This window comes from Ostrinia nubilalis, chromosome 22 (assembly GCF_963855985.1).
Source record: "Ostrinia nubilalis chromosome 22, ilOstNubi1.1, whole genome shotgun sequence".
Lineage (NCBI taxonomy): Eukaryota > Metazoa > Arthropoda > Insecta > Lepidoptera > Crambidae > Ostrinia > Ostrinia nubilalis.
Window position 1 is genome coordinate 10,414,613 of NC_087109.1, and position 22,549 is coordinate 10,437,161.

The 22,549-nt window shown below is 39.1% G+C and overlaps 1 protein-coding gene and 1 long non-coding RNA gene across 3 annotated transcripts; one reads left to right on the forward strand and one right to left on the reverse strand.

Moving 5' to 3' along the window:
* Positions 1-37: 37 nt before the first annotated feature.
* On the forward strand, positions 38-21,118 carry LOC135082829 (vacuolar protein sorting-associated protein 35). Of its 2 annotated transcripts, none has more exons than XM_063977594.1 (18): positions 38-121; positions 289-369; positions 764-884; positions 1,517-1,710; positions 2,592-2,720; positions 3,707-3,792; positions 4,660-4,852; positions 6,162-6,290; positions 7,207-7,311; positions 7,820-7,968; positions 8,755-8,974; positions 9,325-9,434; positions 10,257-10,425; positions 12,216-12,313; positions 13,825-14,003; positions 15,528-15,661; positions 16,626-16,799; positions 20,212-21,118. In XM_063977594.1, the coding sequence occupies exons 2-18, from the start codon at positions 295-297 to the stop codon at positions 20,368-20,370; spliced, it is 2,424 nt and encodes an 807-aa protein (XP_063833664.1). In that variant the 5' UTR covers positions 38-121; positions 289-294; the 3' UTR covers positions 20,371-21,118. The 2 variants fall into 2 exon arrangements, with proteins under 2 accessions (XP_063833664.1, XP_063833663.1); XM_063977593.1 differs by lacking the exon at positions 38-121 and adding an exon at positions 132-211.
* Positions 5,565-6,154, reverse strand: LOC135082830 (uncharacterized). Its single transcript, XR_010259492.1, has 2 exons — positions 5,800-6,154; positions 5,565-5,719 (listed from the first exon to the last, which is right to left on the reverse strand). It is a non-coding gene; the product is annotated as an uncharacterized LOC135082830 (long non-coding RNA).
* Positions 21,119-22,549: the final 1,431 nt, after the last annotated feature.

A 22,549-nucleotide genomic window follows, 5' to 3' on the forward strand; every position in this document is an offset into this window, starting at 1 on the left:
TCTGTGGCGAGGGCCTCTTTTATGCTCTTTGGCGAGGGCGATCAACAACACCTACGATTTCGTAAAATTTTATGAGAATTCGCTTATCAGCAGCTTTCGCTTGCCGCTACCGTACATTCAGGTGCGTTACCGAACTGCACTATTGTTAACCAACACCGTATTAGCTCAAATGGCGCATATGGACCACCCTTTTCTGTATATTTGGTCCACTGTTAGTTGATTACAAAATTGCTTCTTATCGTGCCCGGAACTGTATTTTATAGTGATCAATTGCTTGTTTATGTGCAGGCACAAATGACGAACCAGGCTTCCCCCGTGGAGGAGCAGGAGAAGCTTCTGGAAGAAGCTTTGAATGTTGTCAAAGTTCAGGTAAATACAGTTACTACCTCCATGATATCCAGTGGTAGAAGTAGGCGTGTAAGTAGGTAAACATTTTATTGATAAAAATGTATAAACTTGTCTGGAAGAATAGCTGTGGTGCAATAAATAATGTTTAACATTTTTTTATATAAATTAATAGAAGTCTTATAAGACTGTATATTTATTTTGCTTATAATAAAACAGGAAATAGTTCATTATTTATTACATTTCATATTAAATAAATAAACCTTAAACATACTTAATACTTACAACTTAACAATAAAACTTAAACACAGCTTAACTATTACTCCTCTAGCCTTGCTACTTATTATACTTAAATTCAATTGGATCATTTATAATTAATGATTTTTCAACCAATAATTAGGTAAATTAATTTTTACAGGCCTTTCAAATGAAGAGATGTCTGGACAAGTCCAAGCTGATGGACGCTCTGAAGCATGCGTCTACGATGCTCGGAGAGCTGAGGACGTCTCTGCTGTCGCCTAAGAGCTACTACGAGCTTTGTATCCTTTTAAAACAATGAAGGACAGCCTCAGTTTTAACCCTAACTATTACTGGTGGTTTGTATAGTTTGATAGACTTGATATTTGTTATAACTAATTTTAGCTAAACATTCTCACTGTCTGTACCTAACATCTTTGCATATCATATTTAATTGCAAATAAATGATTAAGATTATTATGATTATAGTTAAAGTATGATGGTGCAACGCATGCCTAAGTTTATTTTCATTTAGTTTTCTATAATTCACCATCATAAACCAAAATTAATTGTTTCAACACAGTCCAGTGAAACTTAAATAGAGTATTGAATGACTTGAAATTGATACAGTATATTGAGTTACTATGATCAATGATCATGCATGATTGATTTATTTTAATGAGTTTTATACTTATTCAACATACAAGTACAGTTAGTCTATGTATGTATGCAACACTGTCGGATTGCAAGCGTTTTCGACGAGCGGCGACGCAGCGAACACGTCGCGGATGCGCATCGTTTCCGCCTCGTGTTCGCCGCGCAGTCGTGACGTCTCCGCCGTTTTGAAAACGCTTATAATCCGCCAGTGTGGCAAGGCCTTAAAGATTAGCCTGACTTGTTTAACAAAAACAATATAAACCTGAACAATAAACAGACATGGCAATAACAGACGAGCTCCGTCACCTCGAGTTGTACCTTCTAGAAGAGTTCCAGAAGGGACGGAAGGTGGCGGACTTGTACGAGCTTGTCCAGTACGCTGGCAACATCGTGCCAAGACTGTATCTGCTCATCACTGTGGGCCTGGTGTATATCAAGACTAATACCAACTTGAGGAGAGATCTGCTGAAGGTAAATTAATAGTTGTGTTGACGAGATCGTCGTACTTTTTAAAAAAGAGACTCCCATAGATTTTGTAAGGCGATACAAGCAAGTTATGTCACTATTTTGTCAACTTAATTAAACTATTTTTTTCAATTACTACAATGCAACCAAAAATCTGAATTTACATTTAATTTAAAATTAACTAGCGGCCGCCCGCGACTTCGTACGCGTGGATCCCGTTTTACCCCTTCCCGCTTTTCTGTTGAAATTTTTCCTGAATTTTCTTTGCTATAAACCTCACGGAGCCCGAGACCTTTCCAACGAATGCAAAACCGTGGAAATCGGTTCGTGCGTTCTGGAGTTATAGCGTCAGGGAGGAAAACCCGACTTATTTTTATATAGTAGATTAAGTTTTTATGACCAGAATGAAGTGCCTTTTTAAAAAAGTTGTGCTTTAGAATTATTGGGGAGTGGTGGAAAATACCCAATTATTCTACTTTTCTTGGTGGAGAAGAATAAAAAAATCTGAGATAATTAAAATTGGTCCAGTCGTACTTGAGTTACAAATGGTGTGACTAAACACTACTTTGTTTTATAGAAATTGATTAGAACAGAGATGGAATTGTTTGCTCGGCTTCACAGCGCAGTAGAAATGTTATTGGGCTTTAGAAGAGGCGCACACCGTTGATTTTTCGTCGGCCGATAGTTTAGTCGGGCAGTTGATCAGTATGGGCATGTATGGGAGTGCGCACACTACGCCGATTCGATTTGGCCGATTTTTCACACAATTTAAAATTGGGCACAACTATCGGCCAACTAAAAATCAACGGTGTCCGCCTACTCTTATTCTTTAACAAAAATTGCCAGTTTCTTTCTTTCTGGTTCGTTAAATGTCTTATGTATTATAGGATTTGGTGGAGATGTGTCGCGGAGTGCAACACCCTCTTCGCGGCCTCTTCCTGAGGAACTACTTACTACAGTGCACCAGGAACGTTCTGCCCGACACAGCTGAAGCCCAGAACGAAAATGAGGGGACTGTGAGTTTTCTTCTACTGTTCGTTCGTTCGTTCGTTCGTTTCAGCCGAAAGACGTCCACTGCTAGACAAAGGCCTCCCCCAAGGATTTCCACAAAGACCGGTCCTGCGCCGCTTGCATCCAGGTACCTCCCGCGACCTTCACCAGACCGCCGGTCCACCTAGTGGGAGGCCTGCCCACGCTACGTCTTCCAGCTCGTGGTCGCCACTCAAGAACTTTCCTGCCCCAGCGGCCATCAGCTCTTCATCCTACTTACAAAACATCATCCTACTTCCGCGTTCTACTGTATGTATAATAATAATAATAAGCCTTTTATTTCCGAAACATTTTTACATTTTACATTTGACGCTTTCTGAATTTAGGATAACACTTATATAGAACAAATGCTTCACTTAAAAAAACTTTCACAAAATGTCTAAGATTTCGGTGTGCCTATTGGCAAAGGCCTCCTCCAACTCCTTCCATTGCCTTCTGTCCTCCGCCACTCTCATCCATAGAGGTCCTGCGGTCACTGTATGTAACTACTTACAAAAGATGGATGCGGGCAACGCAATGTTGTGGACATCCTTGGGGGAGGCCTTTGTCTAGCAGTGGACGTCATTTAGCTGAAACGAACTTACTAAAGTTCATCATTAGGTTATCCAAAGCAGGAACAGTACCTTCTAGTTCACCAGAGGCTAATGGAGGATTTGGCCTACGCTCCTCTGCTGGCCAGACGGATTGGGGAGACCTGATGTTCGCATATTTTCTCTCTTGATGGCCTCTTACGATATCCGCGAGAAGAGTGGGGGTAGTTTTCTATTCTACTCTGCCGGAACGGAACCACGCTACTTAGTTACTGTTTGATATTTCATCAGGGTATAACTGTATTTAGGGGGTAATTCATCATTTTTGTCCGTGTCAGCACCTCGTTATGAGCGAAAGAGATAGCCTAATCCAAAAATGTACTGATACCTGATACCTATACTGTATCTTGTAATTTTTCTAGGTGAGAGATGCGATTGACTTCGTATTGATGAACTTCGCTGAAATGAACAAACTCTGGGTCAGAATGCAGCACCAAGGTCATTCACGGTAAGAATATTTTCGTTTTACTCTTTTAAAACTAGCCCGCGATTTCGTCTGTCCAGTCAGTAGTCAAAATTCTAATAGTCTAGTTACTAGTTAAAATTCTAGTAGCTTTTTGTAGATCCACCACTAGTTGATGTTAAAACCCATATTTCTGATTATATTAATTGAGTTATTTACGGCTAAACAGATACCTCTGTCTATCCATAGTGTAACTTAATCCTCAATAAACATTGGTTGACCACAACGTTACCTTCGATGCGGCCTTTAACTAGACTAAAGGATCTAACCTTTAGTGCTCAATGAACCGGTAATCATCTCGCTTGTTTCCGTACGTAAAATACGTAAATCCAGAGTGACACCATTTGGCAAATTATTTGGTCTAATGGATCGGGGTGACATGATATTCGCATATTTCACCCTTATTCAATTTTAACGACATCCTGAGAAAAGTGAGTGTAGTCCTGTTCTGCTCTTTTAATATTTTCTTCTTATTTGTTACGCTCTTGGCAGAGCGGTCGTGGTCACGTTAAGGCGTTGTTCACATCGGTTGTAGAGGCGGATACAATTCTCCGCACGATCTCCTGCCATCTCTCTCTATTGGCAGACTGTCTGGTGCAGTCACATACGCCGTCTCCCACTGCTGATTTCACTTGGTAGGTCCAGCGCATTGGTGACCTGCCACGCGATCGGGTTCCTTCGACTTTTCCTTGGACGACCAATCGTTCTATGGAGTTGTCATCCCGCCTTGAGACATGTCCGAAGTATTGCAGTATGCGCGACTGTACTACGATTGATAAACGCTGAGTGACATCGAGCTCCTGACGCCTTTTAATATACTAATAAGGAATTGGAATTTATTATTTCCTACAGCGACAAAGAACGCCGTGAGCGCGAGCGCTCCGAACTTCGCATTCTAGTCGGTACAAACCTGGTCCGTCTATCCCAGCTGGAATCAGTGACAGTGGACGACTACAGACGCCTGGTGCTTCCCGGAATCCTGGAGCAGGTCGTCAGCTGCCGGGACGCTATCGCGCAGGAGTATCTCATGGAGTGCATCATCCAGGTGAGACTAACGGGACTATTCCCACCTCTCGTTCCCACCGCTGCAACTCCTGTGTAGCCACGATCTACAGCTTGACCGCCAATAAAACAACCAGTGAAGGTCAAGTTTGTCCCGGGGGAAAGTTAAACTGTCGTTGGACCCGTAACGAAATTAATCAGAAGAATATAGGAGGAGGATATAAGGTTCGACTTCCCTCCATTGCGAAGCGGATGACAGGTGACAAAACAAAGGTTAAAAAAAAGTGATGGTAGTAACTATTTAAGAACGGATAGAAGCCACGGACAGTAAATATCAATCATGAGGACCTACGAACACTAACAATAATAAAGTTCATTGTCCAACAACGACGCAGAATGAAGTGAAAGAGAAATGCAGGTGACGATAGCTCAATGGTGCCGATTCGAGGTTGGGTAGTGAATCCGGTAGTCGAATCGGTGAATCCATTCGTACAACACAATACAGTTCCCTCAGTTAACATAGCTTTAGCGCTCGGAACTTCTCATCTTAGGGAGCTCACAGATCGGCGACAGTATATCGGCGACTATTTGCGACTTAAGTCGGCGACGTCGTATCATGTCATGATAGCAAAAGGCGCGTGTCGGAGACAGTCGCCTACAATCGCTGACCGTCGCCTACAGTCCTATCAACTTAAGCTGAGAATTGCATTTGTGTGAGTGATCGCCAAAAGTACAGTTAGTAAAACACATACAAATAAAATTAATGTTTTATTAAAAGGAAGTCCATAAAACACAATGTGACCAACTGTACAATTCTCGACCTCATAATGACTGAATCTTATAACTCTTCTACTCCGGCTCATTGCATCTTCATCTTCACTCTCGTCTGATGACTCATCAGAGTCAGAGCCTGTGTTAATAATTATTCAATTTGCATAAAATTTCTTTCACTTGGCTGCTTAATGGTTTTCGTACAGGAAATTCACTTACAATAGGAGCCATTTCACTAATATTTCGAACACAATCACATAAAATTACACGTCTATCTGCTACCAGTACCGGGGGTGAAGTGAAGTATGTGAGCGGCAGGGAAGTGACGCGTGGCGGACGCGGCGCGCCTCAGGCCGCTTGCTATAAACTAGTATAAACCGGTTTAAACCATGCGCGGGACGCGCCGCGCCTCAAGCCGATTGCCACTCTACACTATCGGTGTGCACTCACACAAATGCAATTCTCAGCTTAAGTTGAGAGGACTGTACCACTATCACAAGCAGTCACCGACATAATGTCGCTTGCCTGTGAGCTTTCATAGTCGACACAAGTTACCTCAATCGTATATTCTTTCTATCCAGGTGTTCCCCGACGAGTTCCACCTGGCGAATCTCCAGCCGTTCCTTAAGTCGTGCGCAGAGCTGCAGCCTGGAGTCAACATCAAGAACATCATCATAGCACTCATCGAGAGACTAGCGACATACAGTCAGGTCAGTCAGCCATCTATACTTCTGAAACATTTTTCTTTCAGGGCAGTTGCCAACTCGGCGAACCGACGATCTGGTGAAGGTCGTGGGAAGTACCTGGATGCGGGTAGCGCAGGACCATCATCAACATCATTTCAGCCATAGGACGTCCACTGCTATACGTAGGCCTCCCCCAATGACTTACACATCGCACTTGGTAGCGGCCTGCATCCAGCGCCCTCCTGCTACCTTTATCAGGTCGTCGGTCCACCTTGTGGGTGGACGTCCCACGCTGCAGGACCAGTCGTGGAAATCCTTGGAGCAGGTTTTTGTCCAGCAACAGACGTCCTTTAGTTGAAATCATGAATGGACACCCTTCGTGACTAATCCCATCACTGATTCTGGCTGTACTGTAAGGCTCGATTCGACCCAACTTTTATCCGAGAATAACTCCTGATATAACTGACACATTGACAGTTTCAGTCGACTAAGCACATGATTTCGTGCCCTGCGTGCCCAAACAACTGCACGCAGGAAGATTTAATGAAGGCTACTGACAACGCCTTTCTTGTGGCGGAGTTTTGGGCTGACGCTGTGTAGGTTTGTTTTCGACACGATAAGAAGAAGAACAGTTTCAGTATGGGAAATAAATATGTCATAACTGACGATTTATTCTAAGATGAATATTAATATTTACTCTTGTTTGGACGAATCCACCCTAATTCGTGCATAGTTTGAATACTGATAAAACCCAACCAGTAAAGGTTGAGGAGTCCAGGGTGATTCCCGTTTGCAGGGCCAGAATGTTTTTTTTTAAGAAAAAGGGGCCTTATTACATACACTTAAACGCGCGTTGAGCACTTGTTTAGATTGGCATTGGTATGGAAATGCCATTTTAAACGATATTCAATTATTGATAACGTAATTATTTTGTAAACAGAGAAACGAAGGCAACATCAACTTAAGTGTAGTGATGGAAGACGGCAAAGAGCAAGAGGTGCAGCTATTCGAGGTGTTTTCAGACCAAGTGGCTGCCATTACTCAGGTAATACAAGATTGATATCATGAATATGCCTATTTTCTTGTACTAAGTACAAAAACATGTCATCAAGAAGTCGCAACAAATAATTTCTGATACGTAATATTATTGAAAGGCTAAACATAGAGGCTTTCGCGCTTTTTCTTAAATCATTTCAGTTTCTTTGTCTTTTCCTTTTGCCAATCAACATAACGCTTATTTTTTGGCTTGAAAAGCCTTTACCCTGAGCCGTAAAACATAGTGTTAGTTTTTCTTCTGTAACATCAACCTGATACTATGAAAAATAATGAGGGTCGAATGAAAGATCCGCTAGATGGCGGGACGTGGATGTGGGGTCTGACCGCTGTGTGATTGGTGGATTTTGACATATCTGTCAATGTCATGTCAAAAATAACCAATCATGCAGCATTTGGACCTCGCGTCTACGTATTGCCATCTGGCGGATTTTTCGTTCGCGAAAACCCTCATTGTATTAAAATAATATCTTAAAAAACAATTGTATTGTTATGTTTAGAGTCGCACCGACATGCCTGCCGAAGACATGCTAAGCTTGCAGTTGGCACTACTGAAGTTAGCCCAGCGCTGCCACCCGGACAAACTCAACTACGTCGACCGAGTGTTGGCGCACACGGATAAGATATGCCAGGATATACACCAGAACAGGTGAGAAGAAGATATAGCCTATTTATATTTTAGATGATAAAGGGAGGGAAAAAGAGAAAATCTGTTCAATTGAATGCAGGAAATTTCCCCTAACGCCGATCGAATCCGTCTGGCCAGTGAGAGAAGGTAAATAGAGAAGGAAAGAGGTGAAAACTATAGGCTTTGACTAACTACACTGTATCTATGCAATTCATGTATTTGTACGCTGTTTGTTTTCTGAATAAAACTAAATAAATAAATTAGAGAGGGTCGTGCTCCTGCAATGGAAAATGACCTGTTAATAATGATAGGAAAATTAGTCATCATCATCATCATCTCAGCCATAAGACGTCCACTGCTGAACATAGGCCTCCCCCAATGCTTTCCATGTTACCTGGTTGGTAGAGGCCTGCGTGCAGACCTGCAGGAAAATTAGTAAGTTATGAATAATATTGATACTAAAGTAAAAACATGCCTGCCTTGATCTAGCTAGTGTCAGAGCACCTAACTTGTGCTCGTTTAGTTGCTAGCTGATAAAATGTTTTCAATTCTTACATGCGCATTTTTCCGATAATTTAAGTTACTTCTTGCGCTATTGAATTGAATTGAAAAAGTTTATTGTCAGACCGGGGTCCATAATCGAATTTTCACTTAGCCTATTTTAGTAAGTTACAAAATAATGTTATAATGTGGAGGACGCATTTTTCCCGTGCAGTTAATTATATTTCGCTATTTACTAAGAAGTGATGTCTTTGAAGATGTCCTCGCAAAGTCTAACTAAATAATAATAATTTATCTCCCCAACAGTGGCAAAACCCATCTAGAACACAACACGCCAGTCTTCAAGGAGCTGATGAAGATCCTCAAGCTGCCAGCAGACCATTACAAGAACATTCTGACCCTGGTGCAGTTGTCCACATACTCAGCCCTGATCAGGCATCTGAACCACCCTGGACGGACCATGATAGCACTCCATTTAGCTAATATTGTACTGGAATCTGACGCTAGCATCTCTACTCCTGAAGACGTAAGTATATCTTTACCCTGGTGTAGGTATCGTTGAAAAGTGCAGTTTATTTTTACAAAAGAAAATAATGGTCGTCTGAAAATTGCGCCGATAGTCTTTTGTTCTCAAACGACGTGGTTGAGACATTGATTGATAGTCATCTGTTTTCATAAATTGCTCGACATTTTTACGACTGTCATTTGTTAATTTGTAGTGTCGTTTGTCAAGTCAATGGCGGCAATACAACGTCAATGTATGTGCAATCGTCAGCGCATAGAATACATTTTTATTGTAAAATCGCGCCTATTACAACTGTCACAATATTTAATGCGCTGATTTTCATACTCAAACACACACTTTGTTTTTGACAGGTGGAGGCGGTATTGTCTATGGTAGACGTGTTGGTCAAAGACCAGCCCGACCAGCCTACAGAGGAACCGGATATGGAAGACTTTATGGAAGAACAGGGATTGCTAGCAAGGTACGATTTAAATAGCTTTCCTTTATAAAAACATGCATAAAATTTTATCGATTCCAGTGGTCCATGTGTCAAAAAGGCTCAAGGCCACTCAAAGGGTGATAGAGTTGGCTATGCTTAGAGTTTCCTTACCAAAGTACATAATCGTAAATTAAAGTAGCCGACATAGCCTTTAGAATTGTCAAATTTAAGTGCCAGTGGGCGAGGCACATAGTTCGTCGTAGCCGTTGGGGCAAAGTTATCAAGTGGCGACCGCGGACCAAAAGACGTAGTGTTGCCTACACTCCCACCTGAAGAACCGACGACCTGCCGGGTTAGGTAGATTAAAATATTATCGATGATTTTAGGCCACAAATGAAAGAAAGAAAGATAGATACATTTATTACAATAAACATCACACAAATACAGGCAATTACATAGACATGACAGTGGCACATAATAATAAAAGAAGAAAAAAATAAAAACAAGAGTAAACTGAGCAGTGCCACCCATTCACCAACAAGATGCCCACTGCAACGGGACCCCACTCAGCATATGCCGTGGCCCACGGTGACGAAGGCCACGGCGCTGGTTTTCAGTGTGCCCCATGCCGAGTGAGGGTCACGGACCATTGGTAAAATAATGTGTAGGCTTATCGCGTAAAATCGTTAAAATAGCGCAATAGAAGCATATCATAATATCCTGGGCCTACTGGTGAATGTTTCGGGCAATAATTATGTAGGAAGGACCGATCGTAGGGGATTTTTTTTTTATGCAGAGCAAAGCAATTGACATCTTTTGATTGAAAAAAAAAGCGCTATTTTCAAAGTACATTGTCCTTTCCAGACTCATCCACCACTTCAAATCAGACTCGGCGGACCAACAGTACTTGATCCTAAGCGCGGCCCGCAAAGCTTTGCAAGGGGGCGGGGCTAGGCGCATACAACACACCTTCCCGCCTATCGTGTTTCACGCCTACAGGCTTGCCTTCACCTATAAGGACTTGAAAGACCAGGTAATTATTGAAAAGACTGGGTAACAGACATTAGCTCATGTTGCTATACTAGATGATAAAGAAAAAGTAACTATTCTTTTTAAAGAGGGTTAGGTTTAAGTTTCCCGGTCAGTCAATTTTTTTAGCTTTATTGCTTTATTCTATTTTATTGCTACAATAATAGAATAAAGCAATGAAGCAGAAAAGTTGACAACACAACTTTATTCCAATGAGGATCAGTACTGTTGTAGAAAATTCAATAAAACTAGTATCTACGTTAATCTTTAAGACATAAGAAAGATATTATATCTTTTTGAATTATCCAAATCGGACCATTACTTACGAAGATATTAAGTAATAAACATAGGCCGTTTTTGCCGCTAAAAGTCAACGTACGCAGGGCCGCGTGACGTCACTATATCCGAATCGAGCGCAGCCGCCGTACTATTGGGATGGAAAATATTTTTTTCCAGCTAAACTATCAGTTTTAGAAAAAAACTTTTAATAACATTTATTCATCAAAAAAAGTATAATTAACTTTTAAAAAAAATAAAACCGACTTCAAATGCTTGAACACAAAAAAACTAAAAATTGAAAATATTGCGTATAAAAAAGTTCATCCCCAATTTTCCACCCTTGGGGGTGAAATATTTTCTTCAAATTCGCATGAAACCACCCTTTTGATAATACCTATTCAACAAAAAAATAATCGTTCAAATTGATTTATAATCGGCGGAGATATTGCGTATAAAAAAGTTTATCCCCAATTTTCCACCCTTGGGGGTTGTTTTTTCTATTATTAAATTTAAATGGGACCACCCTTGAGGTATTACCTATACGCCGAAAAAAGGCTTAGGCTAAGATTAAATAGATTTCCAGGAGGGAGCAGCTGGCCCGCCCATGAGAACGGCGAATAGATAGGTAGGTACGTAGGTTTAACTCAGAAAAACTAAATAACAGGTAGGTATTGCGTGTACATCGAAATGATCTTCATAGCAATGTCTTGCTTGTAGCCTAGGCAGAGTGTATCTGCCTCAGCTATACTTATTGTTAGAAGTAAATAAATTAATATTTATACATTTTTATATTTTACTTGGACGAAGATATGACTCTAACAACACTTATGAACACTTTATTTGAATAAATCGCCAAATATACCACCGCGGAGACCCTAATCGCGTCTCCGCGTTCCATTGAATCGTATGAGCGTATGGATTTTTTGCGATTTTTCTCTAAGGGCTGATTTTTCAATCGTCGGATAACTTTTAACTGAAGAAAAGTTTGGCACATTGACAGTTTTAATATGGGAGATATGTCAAAATGACAAGTTTATTCTTCCGTTAAAAGTTATCTGCCGATTGAAAAATCAGCCCTTAAACTGATAGTTTGGCTAGAAAAAAATATTTTCTATCCACGCAGTACGCCGTCAGCGTTCGGATCGGATATAGTGACGTCATCGGTCCCGCGCCGGGCGGTCAGTGAACTTTTTTAGTAATTTGGCCATAACTTCGTCAATTTTTAGAACAAAAATTTTTGGACTGTATATTAAGGATTTCTTAGACTTATAAATCTGCATTCACAGCTAAAAATCGAAATGATCCTCATTGTAACATAGACTTATGAACTTTTTGGTTACTTTGGGTGTCACGAACTATTTGACGCTGACTGTACATTCACTGATTGAGATTTGGAACTTAGTATTAGTATAAAAATCGCACCAGTTTGAACTAATGTGTCACAGTGTTGACCTTAAGTTCCATACATTATTAAAATTATTTTTTTTCATTGCTCAATACGTGTTTTATTTGCAGGATGAAATGTGGGAGAAGAAATGCCAGAAGATCTTCCAATTTTGCCACCAGACCATCACAATGCTGGCCAAAGCTGAGCTAGCTGAATTGCCCTTGAGGTACCGTATTTTGTACTTTATATCTTTACCATAAGGTCCAAATTCACTTGACGCAGTTCCCAATATCTTAACTGACAGTTAAATATTTGCAACAATATTTCTGTTACATGATTAAGGGTAGGTATACCCAACATTGATGATACAAACGCTGGCCGTATCATCTCCGCGAGTTTACATCCAAAACAAAACACGCACGATGGCCCACCTACAGGATACTATTCGACAAGGCCTCACATACGAGCGAACATTGACTCCCGCACGCGTATTCTTGTGTATGATGGAAGAAAATAAAGAAAATGGTGTACTAAATAGTGTGCAGTATTTAACTGCCTAAATAATAATAAAAACACAGAATGTACTTTTTTAAGTTGCCTCAAGACACTAAGAGGTAAATAAGTAGTTAATATTATTCATGATAATTCATGCTAAATCATGTATTTCCTCCGCCATTTTCCGCAGTTTGGCACCTCACGTCACATCATTTTACCGAAGTCAGCCCTATAGCTTCGGCGCAGTGCCGATCACTGACGTTTGTCAACAAAATGGTGCTTGACTCTTGAGACAGGCTAAATTACACCATATTGTTAATGACATTGAGCATACATTTTTTTAAATACCTTGGCGAAGTAAAACTTCTGTACGTAGTACCACAGAATAATAATAAGTACTACGTACAGAAGTTTTACTTCGCGAAGGTATTCAAAAAAATGTATTAGTACAGTACATTCTGTGTTTTTATTATTATTTAGGCAGTTAAATATTGCACAGTATTTAGTACACCATTTTAATTTTTCTTTATTTTCTTCCATCATACACAAGAATACGCGTGCGTGAGTCAATGTTCGCTCGTATGTGAGGCCTTGTCGAATAGTATCCTGTAGGTGGGCCATCGTGCGTGTTTTGTTTTCGATGTAAACTCGCGGAGATGAACAGGCCTGGTAGTACTTATTATTATTCTGTGGTATTACATTTGAAAATTTCGACGGGTTCATCTAGTGTCTAAGTAGCTCAGTTGGAAGAGCAGTCGCCCGGCAAGCGGAAGGTCGTGGGTTCAATTCCCGCCTTAGGCAGTTCGATTTTTTCAAGTTATTTATAACTAGCTTTCCGCCCGCGGCTTCGCCCGCGTGGTATTTTATCAGAAAAACTTTATCGCGCTCGTCCTTGTTTCAAAAACCGGGATAAAAACTATCCTATGTCCTTTCCCGGGACTCAAACTATCTCTATGCCAAATTTCATCAAAATCGGTTCAGTCAAAATCAAAATCAAAATCAAAAAATATTTATTCAGTTTAGACCACAAGTGGCACTTATGAACGTCAATAGAAAATAATAAAAAAAGAAAAGGTAGCCCTTATGGGGCACTTTACATGTCTCCTTATCTTTTGGGCCCTACCAGCGCTTTCAGTGGTTTAGGCGTGAAAGAGAGACAGACAGACAGAGTTACTTTCGCATTTATAATATTAGTATAGATTTGCAAAGCAGTTCCCATTATCTTAACACACGTTTCCCCAGGCTATATCTTCAAGGAGCACTAGCGATCAGCGAAATAGGTTTCGCGAACCATGAGACGATAGCTTACGAGTACCTATCGCAAGCTTTCTCGCTGTATGAAGACGAGATATCGGATAGCAAGGCGCAGTTGGCTGCTATAACACTTATTATTGCTACGTTTGAGCAGATTAACTGCTTCGGTAAGTCAAAAAACTAATTTTTATTGATGATGTTTCGGTAAGTCAAAAAACTAATTTTTATTGATGACTAGCGGCCGCCCGCGACTTCGTACGCGTGGATCCCGTTTTACCCCCTTCATCTATCTTACGCGGTTTAGATTTTTTCATACAAATGTTTTTTCCCGGTAACTCCCTTTCCCGTGAGAATTTTGCAATATCCTGTTGTAACTAAGCTTTAAGTTTACTAAGGTACCTACATGCCAAATTTCAAGCGTCTAACTTAAGCGGTTTAGATTTTTTATACAAAAGGATTTTCCCGCTAATTCCTGTTCCCGGGGGAATTCCTAAGTATACTATAACCTGCCCAGGAGTATGAAAAATAATTGTACCAAGTTTCGTTAAAATCCGTCAAGTAGTTTTTGTTTCTATAAGGAACATACAGACGGACAGACAGACAGACAAAAATTTTACTGATTGCATTTTTGGCATCAGTATCGAATTATCGATCACTAATCACCCCCTGATAGTTATTTTGATAATTTTTTTTAAAAAATAAAACCGACTTCAAATGCGTGAACACAAAAAAAACTAAAAATTGAAAATATTGCGTATAAAAAAGTTCATCCCCAATTTTCCACCCTTGGGGTGAAATATTTTCTTCAAATTCGCATGAAACCACCCTTTTGATAATACCTATTCAACAAAAAAATAATCGTTCAAATTGATTTATAATCGGCGGAGATATTGCGTATAAAAAAGTTCATCCCCAATTTTCCACCCTTGGGGGTTGTTTTTTCTATTATTAAATTTAAATGGGACCACCCTTGAGGTATTACCTATACGCAGAAAAAAGATTTGTTCAAATCGGTTCATAATTGGCGGAGTTATCGCGTAACAAACATAGAAAAAAAAAAAAACATACGGGTCGAATTGAGAACCTCCTTTTTTGAAGTCGGTTGAAAATATATTTCATGTACAGAATTGACCTCTCTACAGATTTATTATAAGTATAGATATAGATAATTTCCAGACTTTGTTCGTTTCAGCTAAATGACTTGGTTTGTCTTATGCTACTCAATGATAACTGAATGCTATTTAACAATTTATTATTACAATAACAGTAGCCCTTCAAGTACATATGAAGCCTACCATTTTTTAAACCATAGTTCAACTTGTAGGTTGAAAATGTTTAACAACTTTTAACTGAGTCATGAGTGTGACCATTTTGCGGATGAAACAAAATGCAAATGTGACCATTTTTGAATTCGTGACGAAATGCGAATAGATCTGCGTCAAACCCAATAGAAATCAATTGTTACCGCGATCTCAATCTCATGCGACCGCTTAGGGCCCTCGCCCACGGTGACTTTTTCGACTTCTGCGTTTACAAAACTCGCGACTGCATCGTTACAAAAAGTCGCCGTGGGCGAGGGCCCTTAGGGTTTCACGGCATAAACATACATTATCGTCAGCATCTGAAGGGTTAAAAATCTAGCATAAATAAAACATTTGTGTTTACATGTTCTCAAATTATATTTCCACCAGGAGCGGAGAACGCGGAGCCGATGCGGACTCAATGCGCTCTCGCGGCCAGCAAGTTGCTCAAGAAACCCGACCAGAGCCGTGCCGTGGCGCTGTGCGCGCATCTCTTCTGGAAGGGGGCTAAGGACGGCACACAGGTAAATAATAAATAAATAAATAAATATCCTTGGACATTTTACACTGCGCCTCTAGTCCCAAACTAAGCAAAGCTTGTACTATGGGTACTAGACAACGGATATAAACATATTAAACATACTTAAATACTTTTTTTTTGTAAATACATACATATTATACATAGAAAACACCCAGACCCGTCACAGAAATTGAAATTTATCGTTTTAATTTCTGCCCGGCCGGGAATCGAACCCGAGACCTCTCGGCATAGTAGTCCGTTCTGAACCACTACACCAAACGGCCGACAAAGGTAAGCACAGACATTTAAAAGCATTGTTTAGCTGGAATATTATGCAAAGTTAGAGCCTTCAAATTAGAGGCGTGAGGAAGAGTTTAGTCCAAAAATATTAGGGTTCCTCCGAAAGGGTGTCAATCGATCGGACTTTATTAATAATTATTAAACTACCTTCGTCGTGTACTGTATCTCATGAACCGCTACATTAAATATTGTTACTATAATGAGAAAAAATAAAGTTACATAAAATGGTTTTATTGGCATATTTGTAGACTTTTACGAATGGCAATAGATGAGGTTCAGTTTTGTACCTTAGCCTACATACGGAACTCGATGCCGTTTCGCAATGACACAATGTTATCTCTTTTTCATTTTATACTATTTTTCTACTAGGGTAAACCGACAGTCATTGGACGCTGCCAGTCATTGGACAAAACAACCCTTGAATTTTCCTAAAATGAATATTCCTTCAAATACAATGAATATTCCTTAAAAAAAAAAACGTCCTTTTATCTCCATCAGTCAGTCAGTCGGAATCTCTCAGTTGTTGAAATAGAAATGTTATTTTTAATTCAGTAAATAACTGTCCAATAACTTTCTTAAGTGTCCAATGACTGGCAGTTGATGATTTTGGAGACGCTATACTTTTTTACCAACAAAATGACTAAAATATATCTGAATGTTACTTACAGTGGCCCCTAAACGACGCATCCCGAGCGTTAGACTGCTTGAAGAAAGCGGCGCGTGTGGCGCAGCAGTGCATGGACGGCGGCGTACAAGCGCAGCTGTTAGCTGAGCTACTGGGCAGATACGCCTTACTACGGGAGAGGGGCAACGCGAGCTTGACCACCAACCTCATTGACGCTGTGAGTAATGCGTCCTTAACCAACAGATGGCGCTGACACAGGAGTTACTATGGTAATGAACACCGCGCCTACAATCCTGAATCGCGGTATCGGAGTTTTTTACCCTGCTAAGTATACAGGGTGTTTCTTGTAAGGTGTCAAGCCGAAGGCAGGTGATAGGTGAGGACTAGACCTATCGATTTCACCCCCATGTGTGTTCTACGATTTTTCGTAGTTTAGAAGTTATCGTTAATTTTGTGATTTTTTCAAATTTTATGACCTAGTAGGCTTTAATTTTTTTATCTTTTTTTTGGGTTGACTTTTCTCAGGTTTCTTTTTTTTGAAAGATTCCCTATTAATTGCAGATGTTTGAAAAAAAATAATCACCTTCCTATCTTTGATGCAAGATACAAAATTTTTGCTAGAAACATAAAAAATAAGCTTTTAGCAGAACATTCTAAAATTTTCAACTTAAAAGTTTGAAAAAAAAAAGAACTTCCAAAGGTCCAAAATAATTTTAAAAACTGCGCAGTTTTCTGAACTTTCATAATAACATAAAAAAACATGTACTTATAGTCTATCCAATATAGCTTGATTAGAATGACAGCTGCCATCAAAAGTAACGACATAACTTTGTAGTAGCGTTCAATGAGAGCTAAATATTAGCGGACAAGAAATAATTCACGTCTGACCTACAAACAATATTTTCGACGACAGTTCTTCCAATAAAAATGATAATTTCGTGTAAATGCAGCGTTAAATTACACCAATAAGTAGTAATTCGAAATTATAAAAATCAAGCTAGAGTATTAACGACGTCTCTACAAGGTTATCTCGAGTTACAAAAATGTTAGTGTTGGGACATATCGACAAATGTCATATTAAATTAAAACTATTTTTTTAACATATTTAACAAAAATTTTTTCTAACTAATTTTTTAACATATTTAAGTCAAGTTATACGTTTTTCTAAATGTTCACTATTAAAAACCAAAAAACATTTAATTCTTAAACAATCAAACATCGGAAATCAATCACCGGTAATTTTTTGGGTATTCATAGCACCGTTGCTCTAGAAGAGATGCCCACCGCCCTCTAGCGAGAGGAAAAAACCACTGAAGAACACTGATGATAATGACTACGACTTAGGTTGTACACCCTTGACATGAATTTTAAATTTTACTGTCTTTAAATTTAAATCATAATTGTCATTTTTATGAATAAAGATATGAAGAAAAATTGGGTGCATTTTTTTATATCATTTTTTCGAAAACTTATCGATACATCTATGTGAACCGTACGAAACATACCCATCACTAGTCACATTCGTTTGACAGCCGTCATTCTAATCAAGCTATATTGGATAGACTATAATAGACCATTATTTTCTGTAATCGCTCCACTAAAGTGGTAAGTCGGAGATTCCGTTACATGTTTTTGACTTTCTTAGGACTAATTAATGTTTGCAATCCCCTAAGTTTACGTTACGTAGAACACATTTAGAGACAATAACTGAACAGAACATTTTTTTATCCACAACGAGGAAGCTCTTGCCCTTCATCTGACCTGATGGAAACTGACGAATGATCAGCGAGCTTCACCCGGAATCCTATACCGAGGAATTGGCTGTCCTAAATAGGTGGTCTTACCACTAGACCACAGTGGTGATTGTTACTTTACGATAAAATTTGTTTTACCTACCTATTAGTGTGTGTGCGTGTGTGTGTGCGTGTGTACGTGTGTGTGTGGTGTGTGTGTGTGTGTGTGGTGTGTGTGTGTGTGTGTGTGTGTGTGTGTGTGTATGTGTGTGTGTGTGTGTGTGTGTGTGTGTGTGTGTTCAAAATGTCCGCCGTTGACCTGAGTGCACATTCGACAACGACGCAAAAAAATTCTTCGTAAATTTACAAAAGCTTCTTCTTGCATTCTAATGTGGTTTTGTGCTTCAGTCAGCTTTGTCCGCAGTTCATCAATATTTTCATATTCCCTGTTGTATACCAGATGAAGGGCAAGAGCTGGATAAAAAAATGTTCTGTTCAGTTATTGTCTCTAAATGTGTTCTACGTAACGTAAACTTAGGGGATTCCAAACATTAGTTAGTCCTAAGAAAGTCAAAAACATGTAACGGAATCTCCGACTTACCACTTTAGTGAAGCGATTACAGAAAATAATGGCCTATTAAGTACATGTTCTTTTGTGTTATTATGAAAGTTCAGAAAACTGCGCAGTTTTTAAAATTATTTTGGACCTTTGGAAGTTCTTTTTTTTTTTAAACTTTTAAGTTGAAAATTTTAGAATGTTCTGCTAAAAGCTTATTTTTTATGTTTCTAGCAAAAATTTTGTATCTTGCATCAAAGATAGGAAGGCGATTATTTTTTTCAAACATCTGCAAATAATAGGAAATCTGTCAAAAAAAAGAAACCTGAGAAAAGTCAACCCAAAAAAAAGATGAAAAAAATTAAAGCCTACTACGTCATAAAATTTGAAAAAATCACAAAATTAATGATAACTTCTAAACTACGAAAAATCGTAGAACATACATGGGGGTGAAATCGATAGGTCTAGTCCTCACCTATCACCTGCCTTCGGCTTGACACCTTACAAGAAACACCCTGTATAGGTGAACCAAGATGACATCAATTGGACCTAAGATAGCTGAGTAGTATTGTCAGAGACTTCCACCCGTATTCACAAACATTACTATAAGGTCTCACAGTGCGCGTAGACGCACAGGATCACACGAACAATTTGAAGAAAGAAAGAAAGAAAGAAGAAAGACACATTTATTACAATGGACATCACACAAATACAGGCAATTACATAGACATGACAGTGGCACATAATAATGGAAGAAGAAAAAATAAAAACAAGAGTAAACTGAACAGTGCCACCCATCCACCAACAAGATGCCCACTGCAACGGGACCCCACTCAGCATATGCCGTGGCCCACGGTGACGAAGGCCACGGCGCTGGTTTTCAGTGTGCCCCATGCCGAGTGAGGGTCACGGACCATTTTTAAAATAAATAAAATACTAAGCTGCATAAAATTGTCTAGATAAACATACATAAATAGTAATATTAGTGCACAGATAAATACAAAAGGCGGTAAATCGGTAAGGATGATAAGACTACGTTTATTAAGAATACTAATGAAAAGAATACTAATAAAAAATCTATAAACTGTTTCACTTAAGCAAGCATCGTTTGTGAATACACGGGCATTCGTCTTCAAACTTTAGACTTTAGATATTTAGATGTCGTAAGAGGCGTCTAGCGCTGACTGCTTGAAGAAAGCGGCTACAAGCGCAGCTGTGTGTGTCAGTAACAAAACTTGAAAAAAAAAAAATTACAAATTCTGTCAGATGTATTAACTACAAACCTAAAGATGTGTACCTCTAAATCTGGACGTAAATTAACTGCTCAATTCTTTCAACAGGTAATCCAAAAGATCCGCGAAGAGTTAGCCAACTTGGACCAATCAGAAGAAGTGGAACAAATCACCACTCATTTCCACAACACGCTGCAGCACGTCAAAAGCAGGATGGAGTGTCCTGACCCAGACCAACTGGGATATGACGGTTTAGTTCTATCTTAGGTTTAATAAAAAAATACTGAACTTCACCCATTTTTATTGCTGGTAACTTTTGGTTAAATGTATTTTTTGTGACTGGCAAGCATGTGCTGTCACTTTTATTTTTAGTGCAGGCAACACTGGAAATTGAGCGTTATTTTTGTGGTACGATCATTTGATGAAGCTTCTTGTGCAATATTTTGTTAACACATTTTTAGCATCAGATTTATTATACGAATGTTTATGTAATTTAGTACAAAATGTTATTATTTCAGTTCACCAGTGTAATTGTACCACATGTATTAATTTCATTTCTTTTCGTTCTTCCATTTGCCTCAGGTGAATTAGAGGGTCTTGATACAGCAGTGAACTTTATGCTTTGATGATAAGTTTCATAATCAATGGAATAGTATTTTGGATTAGATTCCAGAATTGTGGAATGTAAATAAAACGCAATTTTGTTATTATGCATTCCTAACTTTAAAATAGTTAGAACTTACTAATTAAGATCTGCAATTTGATTCAATGTTATCAATTTAACTGTAGAACAGTTTATTGTTATTATTATTATCAATAAGTTGTAGTTCAAATAATGATACAATTTTATTTTATATTTTACAATTAAACTGTATTACTTTTTGTATTTTTGTGATTATCAAAAGTAGCTTTAAGTATGAGAAGTCTATGATGTACGTGATCGAATTAAATGGACTAATAGTGTAATAAAGGTAATTTTAAATCAATATAATGTATTATTTCGTGTTAAATAAAATGAAGTTTCATTTCAAACAAGTTTTCCCTTTGTCAATGAATTTAGTCCCACTTTTTTGGCCAAATGTGACGCACTATATAAAGTCCGGTCGCCGAGCGCATAGAATTTCGTCCAATGACCCCAAGCTACCCATCCTTATCGCTCTCGTGTTGTTATATTGCTGTCGCACTCGCACTCACTGCGGCCGCCCGTCGCAGTCATTGGACGAAATTCTATGTGCTCGGCGACCGGACTTTAGGTAACTGTGTGGCAGAGTAGTAGAATAGGACCACGCCCACTTTTCCCGTGGATGTCGTAAGAGGCGACTAAGGGAGAAATGCGAACATCAGGCTCCCCCAACCTGTCTAGCCAAGGCACCTGGTAGGAAATGTACGTTGGATCCTGCATTTGCCCAGGGCCGGACCGTGAGTTTAGGGGGCCCTGGGCGAATACTACTTAGGGGCTCACCTACTATACTCTTTCCGCAGTATCGTCTATTGACTTAGCTGGGGGCTCCTTGAATCCACGGGGCCCTGGGCTGAAGCCCAAAGAATAATGTGGGAGATCCGGCCCTGCATTTGCCTCTGGTAAGTTACTGAGGGTCGTGTTACTATAGTGAAAACTAAATTATCTAATGATGATAAAGGCTTTTGATTCTCAAATAAAACATAGAATATCTTAAAAATAAAATATACTATAGATATGTCGCAGTCAGATTGTATAATCCGCCGTTTTACATTACAGCTAGGCATATTGCATTACAGCTCTGTTTTGTAATACGGCGGCTTAACGTTTAGCCGGATTGAATACCGCTGAATGAAAATCCACTGGAATGTATTCGGCGCCAAACGTTCTTCAATACGGCTAGCCGTAATGTAAAACAGCGTGTCATTACCCGCCGCTTTGACAGTTTTTAGTTCCTATTTTCAATACCGTGACGCTGTCTGACATAACAACAACAATGGCATCGGATACAGAAATTGTATTGCTAAATTGCGCAGTTATTTGTGAATTTAACAGAGAAAACGTGATAAATAATATGTCTGTCGACAGTGGCTTTAAGAATAATTATAATGTGCAATTAAATAATTCAATGTGGAACAGTAAAAAAACCGTGGACAAGGGGACGAGTTTTAGAGGTTATAACCCACATCAAAACAGCTAAAGTGGCTATGGATTCTGGTGTTCGGCGGAATCCTACACAATATTATTAGTGTAAAAATATGACATTATGGCTGTGGCCGGTGAAGATAATTATTTTATCTTAAAGAAAAATAACCCAGAAAAAATGACTAAAACTTTATTGTTTTGAGTTACCTGTCCCCTGTGATCATTTTTAATGTCTAAAAAAGACTAAAGCCAAATATCTAATTAATTATTAAAATGTTTAGAAAAGTTTAATTGTTTTGAGTTACTTTTTTTAGATTTATAAATAAGTAAAAAAAAAATACT